Source organism: Anomaloglossus baeobatrachus, chromosome 3 (assembly GCF_048569485.1).
Source record: "Anomaloglossus baeobatrachus isolate aAnoBae1 chromosome 3, aAnoBae1.hap1, whole genome shotgun sequence".
Classification (NCBI taxonomy): Eukaryota; Metazoa; Chordata; class Amphibia; order Anura; family Aromobatidae; genus Anomaloglossus; species Anomaloglossus baeobatrachus.
The window spans coordinates 185407942-185423093 of record NC_134355.1 but is presented as its reverse complement, the minus strand read 5'-3'; the positions used below and the strand labels follow the sequence as shown (position 1 = coordinate 185423093).

Genomic DNA, 15152 nt, shown 5'->3' with positions numbered 1-15152 from the left:
TTCACAGAATGGACCACACTTTCTCCACTGAAGGGAGAAAAGGGATATATATCACTGTTGATTATAAAGATTAAATGGCTAGTGTCACAATTAGAATGATAAAGTAGATCATAATTTGGCCTCACTGAGGGCATACTGAGAGTCTATTAGTTCATTTAGGAGAATATAGAGGAAAGGAACATTTGTGTTCCCCCAGCAGCAATTATGGTATTGGCTTTGGCTGGTCATATAATGCTGTGCTTAAGATTACTGCGCATAGAGAAAAGTGCAGGATGACATTAAAGATGGAGTCTGAAGGGAAAAAAAAGGGGGTGGGGTTTGAAGTGCATAAAAAAAGATGTGCAGAGTATGCTAGGCAGTAGTGATGAGCGAGTACCAAAAAGCTCGGGTGCTCGAGGCTCGGGCCGAGCATCCCAAGATACTCGTGTACTCGGCCCGAGCACCGAGCCCAATGTTATCCTATGGGAGACCCGAGTATTTTTTTGAAATGACCCCCCCGGCAGCATGTAGAAACCCTAAAAATGTCACAAAAGTCTCAGAAGAGTGCTCAAATAACATGGCAACAGCATGGGGAAGACCCCTTTGAAGCATTTATCACTCAAAAGTCACAGCTGTGAACAATTTTGTCCGAGTTTTACACCATTTTTACGGACTCACCAGAAAACCTTCCAAAATGACACCAAAATGAATTTATGGCGGAAATGTTAAGGGCACATACCCAATAGTGAGATAGAGCTGGTGTATGTTACTTTTTGAGATTATTACATGAAAGATTTTACATAAAAACATTGTGTGGCACTCCGATGTCCAAAACGCACGTTTTGTGCTTTACTAGCGATGTCTGTCTTTTTTTTTTTTTCATTCTATCTCCCGTCGGTCGGTCTGTCTCTCTCTGTCTTGTCTGTCCCCCTCTCACAGTCTGTCGGTCAGTCTCCCCCTCTCTCATACTTACCGTTCCCCGATCACTGCCGCGGCGCTGCACAGCTGTTCACTAAACTCCGGCGGCTTTTCCTCTTTTGAAAAAGCCGGCCGCTCATTAATCAATCTCGTATTCCCTGCGCCTATGATTGGTTGCAGTGAGACACGCCCCCACGCTGAGTGACAGGTGTCTCACTGCACCCAAACACAGCAGCCGGTGGGTGTGTGTATACTGTGCAGTGAAATAAATAATTAAATAATTAAAAAAAAACGGCGTGCGGTCCCCCCAATTTTAATACCAGCCAGATAAAGCCATACGGCTGAAGGCTGGTATTCTCAGGATGGGGAGCCCCCCAGCCTAACAATATCAGTCAGCAGCCGCCCAGAATTGCCGCATACATTATATGCGACAGTTCTGGGACTGTACCCGGCTTTTCCCGATTTACCCTAGTGCGTTGGCAAATCGGGGTAATAAGGAGTTAATGGCAGCCCATAGCTGCCGCTAAATCCTAGATTAATCATGGCAGGCGTCTCCCCGAGATTTCTTCCATGATTAATCTGTAAATTACAGTTAAACACACACACACCCGAAAAATCCTTTATTAGAAATAAAAAACACTAACAAAGTCCCTCATCACCAATTTATTAACCCCGACAAACCCTCCATGTCCGGCGTAATCCACAGTCCTCCAGCGTCTCATCCAGCTGTGCTGCATGAAGGTGACAGGAGCTGCAGAATACACAGCCGCTCCTGTCAGCTTCACACAGCAACTGAAGACAGCCGCGCGATCAGCTGAGCTGTCACTGAGGTTAATCGCGGCCACCGCTGGATCCAGCGGTGGCCGTGAGTTACCTGACTGACAGCAGCTGATCGCGCTACTCACCTCAGTTGCTGTGTGAAGCTGACAGGAGCGGCGGTGTATTCTGCAGCTCCTGTCACCTGCATGCAGCAGAGCTGGACGCGACGCTGGAGGTCCGTGGATTACGCCGGACATGGAGGGCTTTGTCGAGGTTAATAAACTGGTGATGAGGGACTTTGTTATTGTTTATTTCTAATAAAGGATTTTTCGTGTGTGTGTGTGTGTGTTTTTTAACTGTAATTTACAGATTAATCAAGGAAGGAATCTCGGGGAGACGCCGGACATGATTAATCTAGGATTTAGTGGCAGCTATGGGCTGCCATTAACTCCTTATTACCCCGATTTGCCAACGCACTAGGGTAAATCGGGAAGAGCCGGGTACAGTCCCAGAACTGTCGCATCTAATGTATGCGGCAATTCTGGGCGGCTGCTGACTGATATTGTTAGGCTGGGGGGCTCCCCATAACGTGGGGCTACCCATCCTGAGAATACCAGCTTTCAGCTGTATGGCTTTATCTGGCTGGTATTAAAATTGGGGGGACCGCACGCCGTTTTTTAAAATTATTTATTTTACTGCACAGTATAGACACGCCCACCGGCTGCTGTGATTGGGTGCAGTGAGACACCTGTCACTCAGCGTGGGGGCGTGTCTCACTGCAACCAATCATAGGCGCCTGTGGGCGGGGAAAGCAGGGAATATGAGATGGCTGTGTGCAGAGCACAGTGCGCCCGCCGGTATAAAGGCTCGGTCACGCTGTGCGGGCCGGCCAATCACTGCAATTCCACAACTAACAGGGCTGTGGCATTGCAGTGGTCTGCCAGCCAATCCCTGCATGAGGGCTGGCTCTCAAAAGAGCGCCAACATGCAGGGATGAAGACCACGAGTACAGCACGAGTATCGCAAAATTACTCGGTACCCGCCGAGTAGCCCGAGTACAGTGATACTCGTGCGAGTACCGAGTAGTGACAAGCATACTCGCTCATCACTACTAGGCAGTCATTTTGGGGGCTACAGGGATGAAGAAAAAAATAAACCTGAAGTGCTTATTTAATTATAGATGAAGACAATTATATGTGGAATTCTACTTTTTAAAAAATCCATTTTTTTTTTTATTGTAGGTCGATGGATATGTGACTGTTGTCAGAATGTACCCGCAACGCCAAAAAAAGGAGCAAAAAGAGGCAAAAACAGTAAAGAAGGATAAACATGAATTCCTACATGCTGGAGAATTGCACAAGCTTTTCAAAATGGTGCTAGACAATGTATTCTTGTGTGGTCTTTGGGAAGATCACATATGTACCAATTTTTTCACGTTTTTACACCAAATAAACTATTTTGGAATTTTACTTGCTTTTCCTGGCATGCTAGGACTTGAAATGAATGCAACCAGCTATAGTTTTTGCTTTTTTTCGTGTAAAATTAAAGAAAAACATACCTCATACCAATAGGTTTAAAATGAGAAGGACTTAGGTGTATTCCATGTAGCCTGCATACAGCTGTTAAGTTCCAGAATTGTCATTATTCTTGGGAGATAATGAAGTGCTGATGTTTGAGCTCACTGCACAGTAGCTCTGACATTTGGTTTGATATATTTTGATGATTGGTACTCATACATTGAGATGAAATTTATTGTAAGTACTGAGTAGTGCTTACTTTATATTTTTTATTTTTCTTCATTTGAAAATAAATATAGCCAAAACCTCAAAAGCTGCTTAAAGCCCAGAATCCACTGACATGTACTAGAAATGATTTATAGTTTTATCTGTGGTTTAAGGATTTTAAATACCAATTGGGACCACTTGTCAACCTATTGTCGGGCTGCTTGGAAGTTCCTCAAATGGATTGAAAATATTAACTAAAAATACTGTCCCCTTCTGAACAGATTTCTGTGATTTGTTTCCATTGTACATAGCTATATAACTTACAAGGGGGGCATAAACTCACTACCCAGTTTACATTTCTAGACTTCTCCCAATGAGATATGTTCCTTGCCTAAACTGTGTTGGTAATCCCAACAAACCTGCCAGGAAGAATCCTTTTCATGAAAACATTGGGACACGTCTGTCTTACAACAGATTTGCACTGTTTCATGGTTTCATATATTAATGGAAAAGGAGCCTAATACTTGTATATAATTAACAGACATTATTAGTCCCAAAAAAAAGTTTGATCAACCTTACAAATATGGGAAGGGTCTGCAGCAGTGTTTCATGCAGTATTTTCTATCATTTGCAATGGATTTACAATCCTAGCCTTATTTGATAGTTATTCTGCAGCTCTCAAAACCAAAGAATGAGCTTGAGCACAAGTATAACTTTCAAAAGTATATGGCTATGTTGCGTTCTGCCGTGACAAATATTCTGCAGAGTTTTGTCACTGTGCGTTTCAAAACGCTGCATTTTGGATGTATTTTGAATGCAGAATTCATGCGTTCTTGCTCTCCCATAGACTGAGAGGGAAAAGCATCCAAAACGCACGAAGTGACATGTTGCTTTTTAGAATGTATGGATTGTCAAAAATTTGGCATGCAAAACGCTGTTTTAAAACGCAACGTGCGCATGGAATTTGCTAAATTCCCAGACTTTGCGTAAACACACAAAACCGCAACGTGTGCACAGCCTATTTTATTACTAATGTCCCACCACCACCCAGCACTGTTAATTGAAAAATAAAGCTTGAGTAATTGCAGTTGTCTTACTTCTAAACTATGTCCATGCAGAAGGTTGGATATCTGCCAATGGGTTTCTGCACCTACTGACTTGTGTAAAATACATCCTAAATTAACATTCAGTATAGAGGTAAGCCAGATAAGATATTTTATATTGGTAAACACCAGTCCATATTATGGCTCCAGATTATTATATTCCGTACATAGGTGTCTATTTGGATCTATATTAACACGACCTGTAAAAACATTACCATGGGCCATGGCATAGTGTTAAGCTAGGAGCAGAACATGTGAGTCTGTTTGCAGATTTTGCTGTATAAGACCCTGTGCACACTAGAAAAAGGATGTTTCTCAAGAAATTTCTTGAGTGAAAGACTTTCATCCTCATCTGTAGAATGTGGGTCCCACATTTCCCTTTGTGATTTGTGGAGGTTGTAATGGATATTTTGCCCTTACAGCAAGTTAACAGCCTGTTTTTTCTCTTTGACGAATGGTGGGTGTGGGACATACTGTGATACTCAAATTACATTTTTTTAATTTTTTTTTCTACCTGGTTCATGTAAAGTACAGAAAAACGTGAGTATTTGACATTTTGTCCTTTATTTATAGAAGATTCCAGTTCTCATGTAAAAATGTTTAATATTTCTTATAGAAATAAAATAGCACTTAGAAAAGTATCTCTAGAACAATCTTGAGAATTCCTATTAATATAGTCCGTAGCATAGATTCCTCTTCCTGAGATGTATCCTGTGGGGCTTGCTTTTGTGGTTTGTGACTTGCCTCAAGTTGCTCGGGATCATAAGACGCTTCAGCAAATGGATCCTCTTGTATAGTTCTATCATAATAAACTTTCAATTCAAATTCACTTTCAAGATAAAATGGATGGCCATAGATTCCAATTCCCACTGGGCGGTTGAAATTATCTGGGATTATTAGTACATCCAGGCCACATGTTGTAGATTGGAGCTCGTATTCATCAAAAGTGGGACTAAGGACTAAAGTAGAAATATAAATATCTGCATCACCTTTCAGGCTTTTCATCTTTAGGATTATCCTTCCTTCATGGCTAAGTCTCAAGTAACTGTAGTTTCCACCAAATATTTGTCCCTGGACCACATGTAGGAGCATCCACTCATCTGGTATTTCATCATCTGTGAAACATTCAACGTAGGCTAAAGTACTCAATACAAATAGTGTCAGAATGCCTTTTTCCAAGTGGGTCACCATCTCTCTACTGAACTTGATGGGAACATAGTAAAAGAAATAAGGAGAAATAATTAATGTCTTTATTTATGGTGCTCTAAAAATAAAAGCTATAATGTCAACCACACAAGAAGTAAAATATCATTGACGTAAGCTCAAACCAATTGCATTGGTAGTGCAATAGTGAAAGGCTATGTCAAACATTTGATAGATGAAAGACCTAGATACTTGCTGCACACAAGAGGGTAAGGGTACCTTCACACTTAGCGATGCAGCAGCGATCCGACCAGCGATCTGACCTGGTCAGGATCGCTGCTGCATCACTACATGGTCGCTGGTGAGCGTCAAACAGGCAGATCTCACCAGCGACCAGTGAACAGCCAGCAGTGACGTGCAAGCGACGCTGCGCTTGCACGGAGCCGCCGTCTGGAAGCTGCGGAGACTGGTAACTAAGGTAAACATCGGGTATGGTTACCCGATGTTTACATTAGTTACCAGCGCACGCCGCCTAGCTGTGTGTGCAGGGAGCCGCGCACACTGAGCTCTGGCTCCTTGCTCTCCTAGCTACAGTACACATCGGGTTAATTAACCCGATGTGTAATGCAGCTACATGTGCAGAGAGCAGGGAGCCGCGCACACTGCTTAGCGCTGGCTCCTTGCTCTCCTAGCTGCTGTACACATCGGGTTAATTAACCCGATGTGTACAGCAGCTACATGTGCAGAGAGCCGGAGCCGGCAGCACAGGCAGCGTGAGAGCTGCAGAGGCTGGTAACTAAGGTAAATATCGGGTAACCACCTTGGTTACCCGATGTTTATCTTGGTTACAAGCTTACCTCAGCTGTCAGAAGCCGGCTCCTGCTCCCTGCTTGCTTCATTTGTCGCTCTCTCACTGTCACACACAGCGATCTGTGTGTCACAGCGGGAGAGCGCCTTTGAAGAAAACGAACCAGGGCTGTGTGTAACGAGCAGCGATCTCGCAGCAGGGGCCAGATCGCTGCTCAGTGTCACACACAGCGAGATCGCTAATGAGGTCACTGCTGCGTCACAAAAAGCGTGACTCAGCAGCGATCTCGGCAGTGAGCTCGCTGTGTGTGAAGCACCCCTAAGGAATACAATGGTGTTAAGGAATAGCTGACCAATTGTGGCTACATTTTAATTCTTTTTTTTTTTTCCTCTCGGATATATTTTCCATTCACCTCTTTGGGTATATAATGCGATTTCTGTTGAACTAACATTAGACACACATTGCATATCCTGTCAATATACCATAATCATCTTTTAACTTTTTACTGTCAAAGTATTGAAATCAAAAGGTTATGTATTTTATCTGCAAATGAACCGCTCCACCTCATGTATCAAAACTGATGACAATAATACATAGAGAATATGTAGGAGTGGACCTGTGGAAGTTTGGGATCGGCTGGACTTTAATTAAAAATTCAGTTTAGGACCCACACTTGATAAGTCAATGGTGACCTGAACTTTGGTGCTGTAAAATGATCTTACTAAGGGTTAATGGGCTGCAAAGTGGGTGTAACAGCAAGACAATTGCCCAGCAAACAAATGTGAGGTTCCCCTATTTTGATATCCAGCACCGGTAAAGCAGACAGCTGCAGCCTGGTATCAGGCTGGAAATTGCCATGGTTATTTGGCACTTCACAGCCTAAAAAATAGCAGCACACAGCTGTCCCTGAAGTGAAAAGTCACCCAGCTCTTCCCGATTGCCCTGGTGCAGCAAGAATCAGAATAATATGTTTTGTTATTGATGTCAGCTGTGAATGGAGAGCTAATATAAAGCCCAGGAGTTGGTAATGGAGAGGAATTCTATGAGCCACCTTCATTACTAACCCGGTAAGTGCAATTTAAAAAAAAAAAAAAACCAACTCCCTCATTCACCAATTTATTAATTTTAAAAAAAAATCCTCAAAGTTCTGACATAATCCAATGATGTAATAACGACACCCATCGAATCCTACGTGGTGAGCGGCAGGCACAGAATTCCTCATGCATGTGAGAAATTCCGTACCTGCCACTGACCAAGAGTGACCTATAGAGAGTCATTCACAGAAAGCGGTTCCATAGGATTTGATGGACGTTGTGGGGCATTACACTTTTGGATTATGTGGGATCCTTGAATATAATTCAATTCTTTATTCAAATAAACTTTTTTTCCCCCTGTGTTTATTTAATTGTACATGTACCAGTTTAGTAAGGGAGTATCTGATGACTATCTTTTACTATACCCCAAGGGCTTGATGCCAGCTGTCAATTCACAGATGCAACCTTTGATGGATGATTTTGGTGTCATTACATTGGTTACAAATTAAAGGATGCTGAACTGCGATTGGCTGCTGTGAGCATAGAAGATTTTCTTAACTTAGAGTTCATGAAAGCATGGTGCTGTGTTTACCATAATTCCTTTTAGTATTTAGGGTTTATGATGGATTAAGCTTCTAGTTAACAACGCAATTAAAATGGCTACAAACAATGTTTGCTACATATGCGGTTGTTGTGTTTTGAAGGAACATGACTGACTTTGTTAGAACAGTGTATTATGCATACTTTGGTGTAAAACTAGGTAATCAGGACAAGTTGTGGGCTCCACGTGTAGTATGTTCTGTTTCTGTGGAAGAACTAGGCAAGTGCTCTAAAGGGATGGGAGAGGTTTTGTTTTGGCATGCCTATGACCTGTAGGGAAACTCAAAATCAGTGGTGACTACAACTTTTGTATGTGCAACGTGAAGGGTTTGAACCCTAAAATTAGGAAGGAAATTATATATCCGAACAGCCAGTATTTTTTGTGGGTCCACATATATCGTTAACTCATGAGAGGTGTTCGAAACAAAAATTAAAACCGTTGAGAGAAAAAACTTTGGATTCTTTTAAAGTAGTGACGAAACGTCTAGGTAACAAAGATCCAAAATTTAAGGCCATTGAGAACATGCGAAAAGGCTTCAAAACCTTGGGTTCTATGATGAATTTGAAGTTACATTTTTTACATTCCCATTTGAACTACTTTCCAGAAAACCTTGGTGCTGTTTATAGAGAACAAGAAGAAAAATGATCAGAATATCGAGATGGAACGTGAACATGATGGGAGACTGCTGCTGAATACTTCACAAAGAAGATCCGCAGGCCTTCTATAAAAAAGTTGCAGAATGAATGTTCAATAAGTTTACACAATATTGTGTACATTTTTGGTTACAATAAAGATTGTTCTTGTTTATCTTGCTTCTATGTAATTTGTACAAATGTCATGTGATGATTAAAAGTAGAAATGTTTTTTGAAATTTGGGATTAAGAAGACAAAATAGTCATTTGATTTAAGAAGAAAAATTCTCAAACCCAAACTGCATACTTGTGTAATTTATTGTTCATCTTTTTGTGAAATAATTGTTACAATGTATTCACTTCCAATAGTGTTTAAAGATTATAACAATCTGCATGCTCAACAAATTTTAGCATCTGCTCACAGTCAAACTGAACATGGCTCCCATATCAACCATTAAAAAAATGCAAAACAAAAAACAAATAAAACCCCACTTTTATATTGGATATTGGACTCAGAACATGGTGACATTTCCTTTATTATAGAGATTACTTTTCAGTAGTTATCTATGACAAAACCCAGCATGCTCAAGGTGTGTTGTCAGATGTGAACATAGCTTAACCCTTGATGACCAAGCCATTTTAAAAGTTTTAAAAAGGATTACCCGGTTAGAAATAAAAATGCTGCAGTCACTATATGACTGCCGACTGTCAAATAAAGTGTGTGATGTGCATAATGTCACGTCTCCCCTGTATTCCCGAGCAGGTGGGCAGCTACATGACTGCATGTATGAGATTTCCATACTTATGATCACATGCTGACTATTCTCATGCTCTTAAATCTCTTCTACTAAGAGAAGTTGGGAAAGTCTAGATAGCACGTCATTGCAACTATGCTGTGAGGTAACCACCTTCTCACTTTGGACATATAGAAGAAAAATGACTGTGCGCATCACACACTGCTGCTATTCGGCAGTCTGAGTGACTGTAGTGTTGTCCCAAGCTTCTCCAATCTCTTTAAGGCTAGTTTCACACTTGCGTTGAACAGCATCCGTGGCATTGCGTTGTGTGATGGATGCAACGGATGTGTTGCATATAATGGCACAACGGATCGTACAAAACAACGGAAAGCTTTATTTCTTTTTTTTCTTCTTTACAGTTTTACCGTCAGCAGACTAATGTGAACTATCAGCTGATCGCCGGGCGCTCAGCTGAGCGCTCTCTCATGCCAGCGGCCGGGTGCTCAGCTGAATGTTCGGCTACCGAGAGACAAAATAAAGTTTCTGTGATAAAAAAAAAAGCATGCGCAGTGAAGAGGATTCCGCCGCTCAAAAAAGTTACATGCTGCGTTCCTTCCGCCCGGTTGACGCAGCGCAGCGTCGGCCAGCGGAAGCAACGCCGGTACTTTTGACACAATCAGTCATCCGTACAAGTCTATGGGAAACAGCGGAATCCGTTAACGGATTCCGCTGTTTCCCAAAAGGGCGGATTGTGACGGAAGGAAAAAAACTGAAGTGTGAAAGTACCCTAAAAGGGAACCTAAAACCTAATAAATGCTGCATGAGCCATTGGCAACATTTATCAGGTACTGGCTGCACAATTTCAGCCACATATGGTTACTTCTGAAACGCTGGGGAATTTGAGAGAAAAACAGTTTAGTTGTTGCCGGGCACAAAGCTGCAAGTGAGACTAGTCGAACAGGCAGGTCCCCACCCACACCTCGAGTGATATGTCTCTCCCTATACAAGTTCAGTAAAACAAAACAAAGGATTGATCCTGCACTACCAGAGTTTACCTTTCATAATTAGGTGGCCAGAGGAAAAGCTGCTCCAGATCGAATAATCAAACATGCTCAGAGGTGCACACTTCAAGGGGGGCAGATGTCCAGCAAGTAATTCACACCCAGCTCTACCACTGCCTTTTTTATGCACACCTTTTTACGGACATTGGGGTGGAGCCACTTTTTTCTTTTGTGGATTAGTTGCTGTCTCTCCCTATACACACTCACAGGGAGAAACCTGTAACTCCAGGGCAGCAGGAAGTTGCTGAGAACCTGTCACTAATGTACCATGTGTCGCAGTTATGAAACTGCACTTTGCTCAAACACCGCAGTGTTTCAGAGTTAAATATATATGGCTGAAATCACGAAGCCAGTGTGATACATTCTGCCTGACACGTGCGAGTGTCAGCTCTCAGGATTCCTTTAATGATCAAGACCATTTTTCAAATCTGACATGTCAGTGTGTGGCGCTTGAGTGCTTTTCATGACACTGCACTTGGTTACTGGTAAATGTAGATCAACGTTTTACATTTTTACTGAAAACATCTGACATTTGCAATTTTAAAACTTTGATAATATCAATGTTTATCAACATTTTTTCAAACGTCCTTTCAGTTTATTTCTTTTACAAACCTGTTATTTGAAGAGACTGAGGGGGAGTATATATATTGGGAAAAATAAGGATACCATTTTAAAAACTGCTACTGTCAAGATTTCCAAAAATGCATTAATTCCTGTTAAGCACGTGGAAAGTTAAAATTTGACAACAGAGGAATTTAAAAAAAAAAAAAAAAAAAAAAAACTACACTAAAATATTGCTTTAGCTCTAAGCGTTAGTTTTGGTAAGTGGTAACAGGTAAAAAAAAGGGCTCTGCAATTTGTTATACCATGAGTCATTGGAAACTGGCCACATGACAAGGCTTTACTAAAGTAAGGCTTGCCATTTAAAGGGAACCAATCACCATGATTTTCGTTTATAACCTAAAACCAGTGCTATACTGGCACTATCAGGCTGATTCTCTACATACCTGTAGTGGTCAGCTCATGTTTAGGTTTTGAAACCCAATAAAGTTTATAAAATCAGCAACTTCTTGAGTGACAGCAGCTGAGGATCAGATATCTGGGAGGTTTTCAGAGTAATACCCTCCCCCGGTTAGAATTAGCATAAGTATTATACAAACAATCCACTTTTTCTCTTGCAGGACCTGTGTGGGGTCATACCCATGTGACCAGAAGAGGCAGGGCCTCAGCCATCAGAAAAATGTTGCTTCGTGGTATCAGCTTTGTTGGCTGAGGCCCTACCCCTTCTGGTCACATGGGTATGACCTAACAGGTCCTGAAATAGAAAAATTGAATTGTTTGTATAATACTGATGCTAATTCTAACAGGGGGAGGGGATAACTCTGAATACCCCCCCAAATATTATCTGATCCTCAGCTGCTGTTACTCTAGAACAAGGGTGGGGAACCTTTTTTCTGTCGGGGGCCATTTGGAAATTTCTACCAACCTTCGGGGCCGCACAAAATTATCAATATTTAAATGACCCTGCTATATTGGGTGAAGCAATTAATTAACTGGGGGCATGGGGCTGGGGGCACAGACACCACACGCGGGGCTGGGGGCACAGACACCACACGCGGGGCTGGGGGCACAGACACCACACGCGGGGCTGGGGGCACAGACACCACACGCGGGGCTGGGGGCACACAGGACTGGGGGGGGGGCAGCACACAGGACTGGGGGGGGGGCAGCACACAGGACTGGGGGGGGGGCAGCACACAGGACTGGGGGGGGGGCAGCACACAGGACTGGGGGGGGGGGGCAGCACACAGGACTGGGGCGGGGGGGGCAGCACACAGGACTGGGGAGGGGGGGCAGCACACAGGACTGGGGAGGGGGGGCAGCACACAGGACTGGGGAGGGGGGGCAGCACACAGGACTGGGGAGGGGGGGCAGCACACAGGACTGGGGAGGGGGGGCAGCACACAGGACTGGGGAGGGGGGGCAGCACACAGGACTGGGGGTGGGGCAGCACACAGGACTGGGGGTGGGGCAGCACACAGGACTGGGGGTGGGGCAGCACACAGGACTGGGGGTGGGGCAGCACACAGGACTGGGGGTGGGGCAGCACACAGGACTGGGGGTGGGGCAGCACACAGGACTGGGGGTGGGGCAGCACACAGGACTGGGGGGGGGCAGCACACAGGACTGGGGGGGGCAGCACACAGGACTGGGGGGGGCAGCACACAGGACTGGGGGGGGGGCAGCACACAGGACTGGGGGGGGGGCAGCACACAGGACTGGGGGGGGGGGGCAGCACACAGGACTGGGGGGGGGGCAGCACACAGGACTGGGGGGGGGCAGCACACAGGACGGGGGGGGGCAGCACACAGGACTGGGGGGGGGCAGCACACAGGACTGGGGGGGGGCAGCACACAGGACTGGGGGGGGGCAGCACACAGGACTGGGGGGGGGCAGCACACAGGACTGGGGGGGGGCAGCACACAGGACTGGGGGGGGGCAGCACACAGGACTGGGGGGGGGCAGCACACAGGACTAGGGGGGGGCAGCACACAGGACTGGGGGGGGGGGCAGCACACAGGACTGGGGGGGCAGCACAGGACTGGGGGGGGCACACAGGACTGGGTGATGGGCTGCACACAGGATTGTGTGGGGGTGCACACAGGACATTGGGGGGCTGCACACAGGACTGGGGGAGGGGTGCACAGGATTGGGGGGGTGCAAACAGGACTACTGGGTGATGGGCTGCACACAGGACATTGGGGGGCTGCACACAGGACTGGGGGAGGGGTGCACACAGGATATTGGGGGCCACACTGCGCTGAGAGTTTCATGCAACTCTGGGGGAGAGGGTTTACAGAACTGGTGTGGGGAGGCACAAAGCATTGGGCAGGGCACATAGCAGCAGAGGGTCGGTGCTGGACTCACAGCAGCATTGCATTCACATCACCGGAGTGCAGGAGCCGGACACACTGCATCAGAAGGAGAAGGCAGGCACTGATCTCCGGAGGGCAGGGGGCAGACACACAAGGCTAGAAGCTGTGAGGCTGCTGTGGACCCGCCCACAATTGGCACTGGCCGACGGGAGAACACATTGCAGCACAAACAGCAATGTGTGGATTTAAAGGGCCGGCGGCAGCAAACTGCGGTGACAGCACCAGCACTGCCTCCCCCGGGAATCTGCCCGGGGGCCACATAAAAGGTCATGGCGGGCCGCATGCGGCCCGGAGGTTCCCCACCCCCTGCTCTAGAAGCTGCTGATTTTACATACTTTTTACTTTCTTGGATTTCAAAACCTAAACATCCGAGCTGACCACTACACCGCAGGTCCTCGATGTGCTCCCCAGCGTCCCATTTGAGTTCAGGTGAGTACGATTTGGGGGGGGGGGGGGGGGGTGTGTATGTCTTTCTTTTAGGGGTGTAATGCTTTCTTTAATGAAGTGTCCTGCAGTTTTATTAACCTTTTTAGCTGAATGGACACTTCATTGTTGAACACAACAAGGGCTTATTTGCAGGATAGGGCTTATAATTAAACCTTACTCCGAAAAGGACAAAAATTCCTGCTGGGACTTATTTTCAGGGAAACACAGTAGGTGTGGCGAACACTGATCTCCGAGGGGCTTCACAGAACTTTATAACGTTGAGCCATGAAAATTTAAAATAAAATAAAAATAATATTACATTTTCCCCACAAAAATGTTGCTTTTGCTCCATTTTTTTCACAAGAGTAAACAGGAGAAAATGCACCATACAATTTGTTATACAATTTATCCTGAGTACACTATGTGGTGGAAAACTACTGTTTGTTAGAGTGCACGGCCCAGCTCAGAAGAGAAGAAGGAGTGCCATTTGGCTGGAATAAATTGCAAACGCCATGTCACATTTGAAGGGGGAGCCATAATGCTCTTCCAGAACCTTTGTGCTACCAGTCATATGGAAGCCCTCTATATTTCCATTACCATTTGCCGGACCCGAGTTTTTTTTTGTGTGTTGAATGCCATTTGGTGACAATTTGGGGTACAGAACATTTTGTATCCGTTTACATTTAAACTGTGCTCTATACTCAACACTTACAGTAGAGTTTCTGTATCTCTGAAATACATGATTTAGGTGAAACCCCCAATTGATCTATTCACTATAATGAGGCAGCAGTTACTGCAGACTCCACTCGGCCTCTCTTCAGTGGTGTACTTTTCAAGAGGTACATAAAACTGTTGACCATATTTTTGCCCACAAGCTAGACAGAAGTTCAGAGTGACTGCCTCAGTGAATTTTCCATTGGAAATATTTTCTGAATCACGTCACATTTTTCACAGATTTACATGGAGACCTTGATATAAGCGTTCAGCATAGAGCGCAGAATAAATGTGAGCTGAGCCTTCCTGCGATCATTGGGAGGCATAATAAACAAATCATCAGCAGTTGAATTGGCTTTTTTTACTATTTTGTACACCATTCACCTTGCAGTATAAGTGATAGGGTGGCTGTGATGCTTGGTATGTGGGAATACCAGCCAGCCAGCCGTGGGGTGGAGGGGGGGTGGGTCTGGGGTGTAGGGGAAACCCTGTCTTTACCACTGGCCCCTGGCTCCCATGACGTCCCTAGATAGATTACGCACCTATACACCGATCAGGATACCTAGGCCCCAGCTGG

General features: G+C 44.9%; 2 protein-coding genes across 7 annotated transcripts in view; one reads left to right on the top strand and one right to left on the bottom strand.

Annotated features, from left to right (window-relative positions):
* The window catches only part of PHF10 (PHD finger protein 10), a 129884-nt gene extending 125417 nt beyond the window's left edge, over window positions 1-4467 (top strand). For all 3 annotated transcript variants that reach the window (XM_075339625.1, XM_075339623.1, XM_075339624.1), the window contains one exon: window positions 2898-4467. In XM_075339625.1, the coding sequence (XP_075195740.1) occupies window positions 2898-2983 (86 nt within the window). In that variant the 3' untranslated portion in view covers window positions 2984-4467. The remainder of the gene's footprint in view (window positions 1-2897) is intronic.
* A 536-nt stretch (window positions 4468-5003) lies between these two features.
* Window positions 5004-15152, bottom strand: part of C3H6orf120 (chromosome 3 C6orf120 homolog) — a 30867-nt gene continuing 20718 nt past the window's right edge. For 2 of the 4 annotated variants that reach the window (XM_075339627.1, XM_075339629.1), the window contains exon 2: window positions 5013-5681. In XM_075339627.1, the coding sequence (XP_075195742.1) occupies window positions 5114-5674 (561 nt within the window). In that variant the 5' untranslated portion in view covers window positions 5675-5681 and the 3' untranslated portion in view covers window positions 5013-5113. Of the gene's footprint in view, window positions 5687-15152 lie in introns of all 4 variants that reach the window. The other 2 variants (XM_075339626.1, XM_075339628.1) reach the window with 2 other exon arrangements.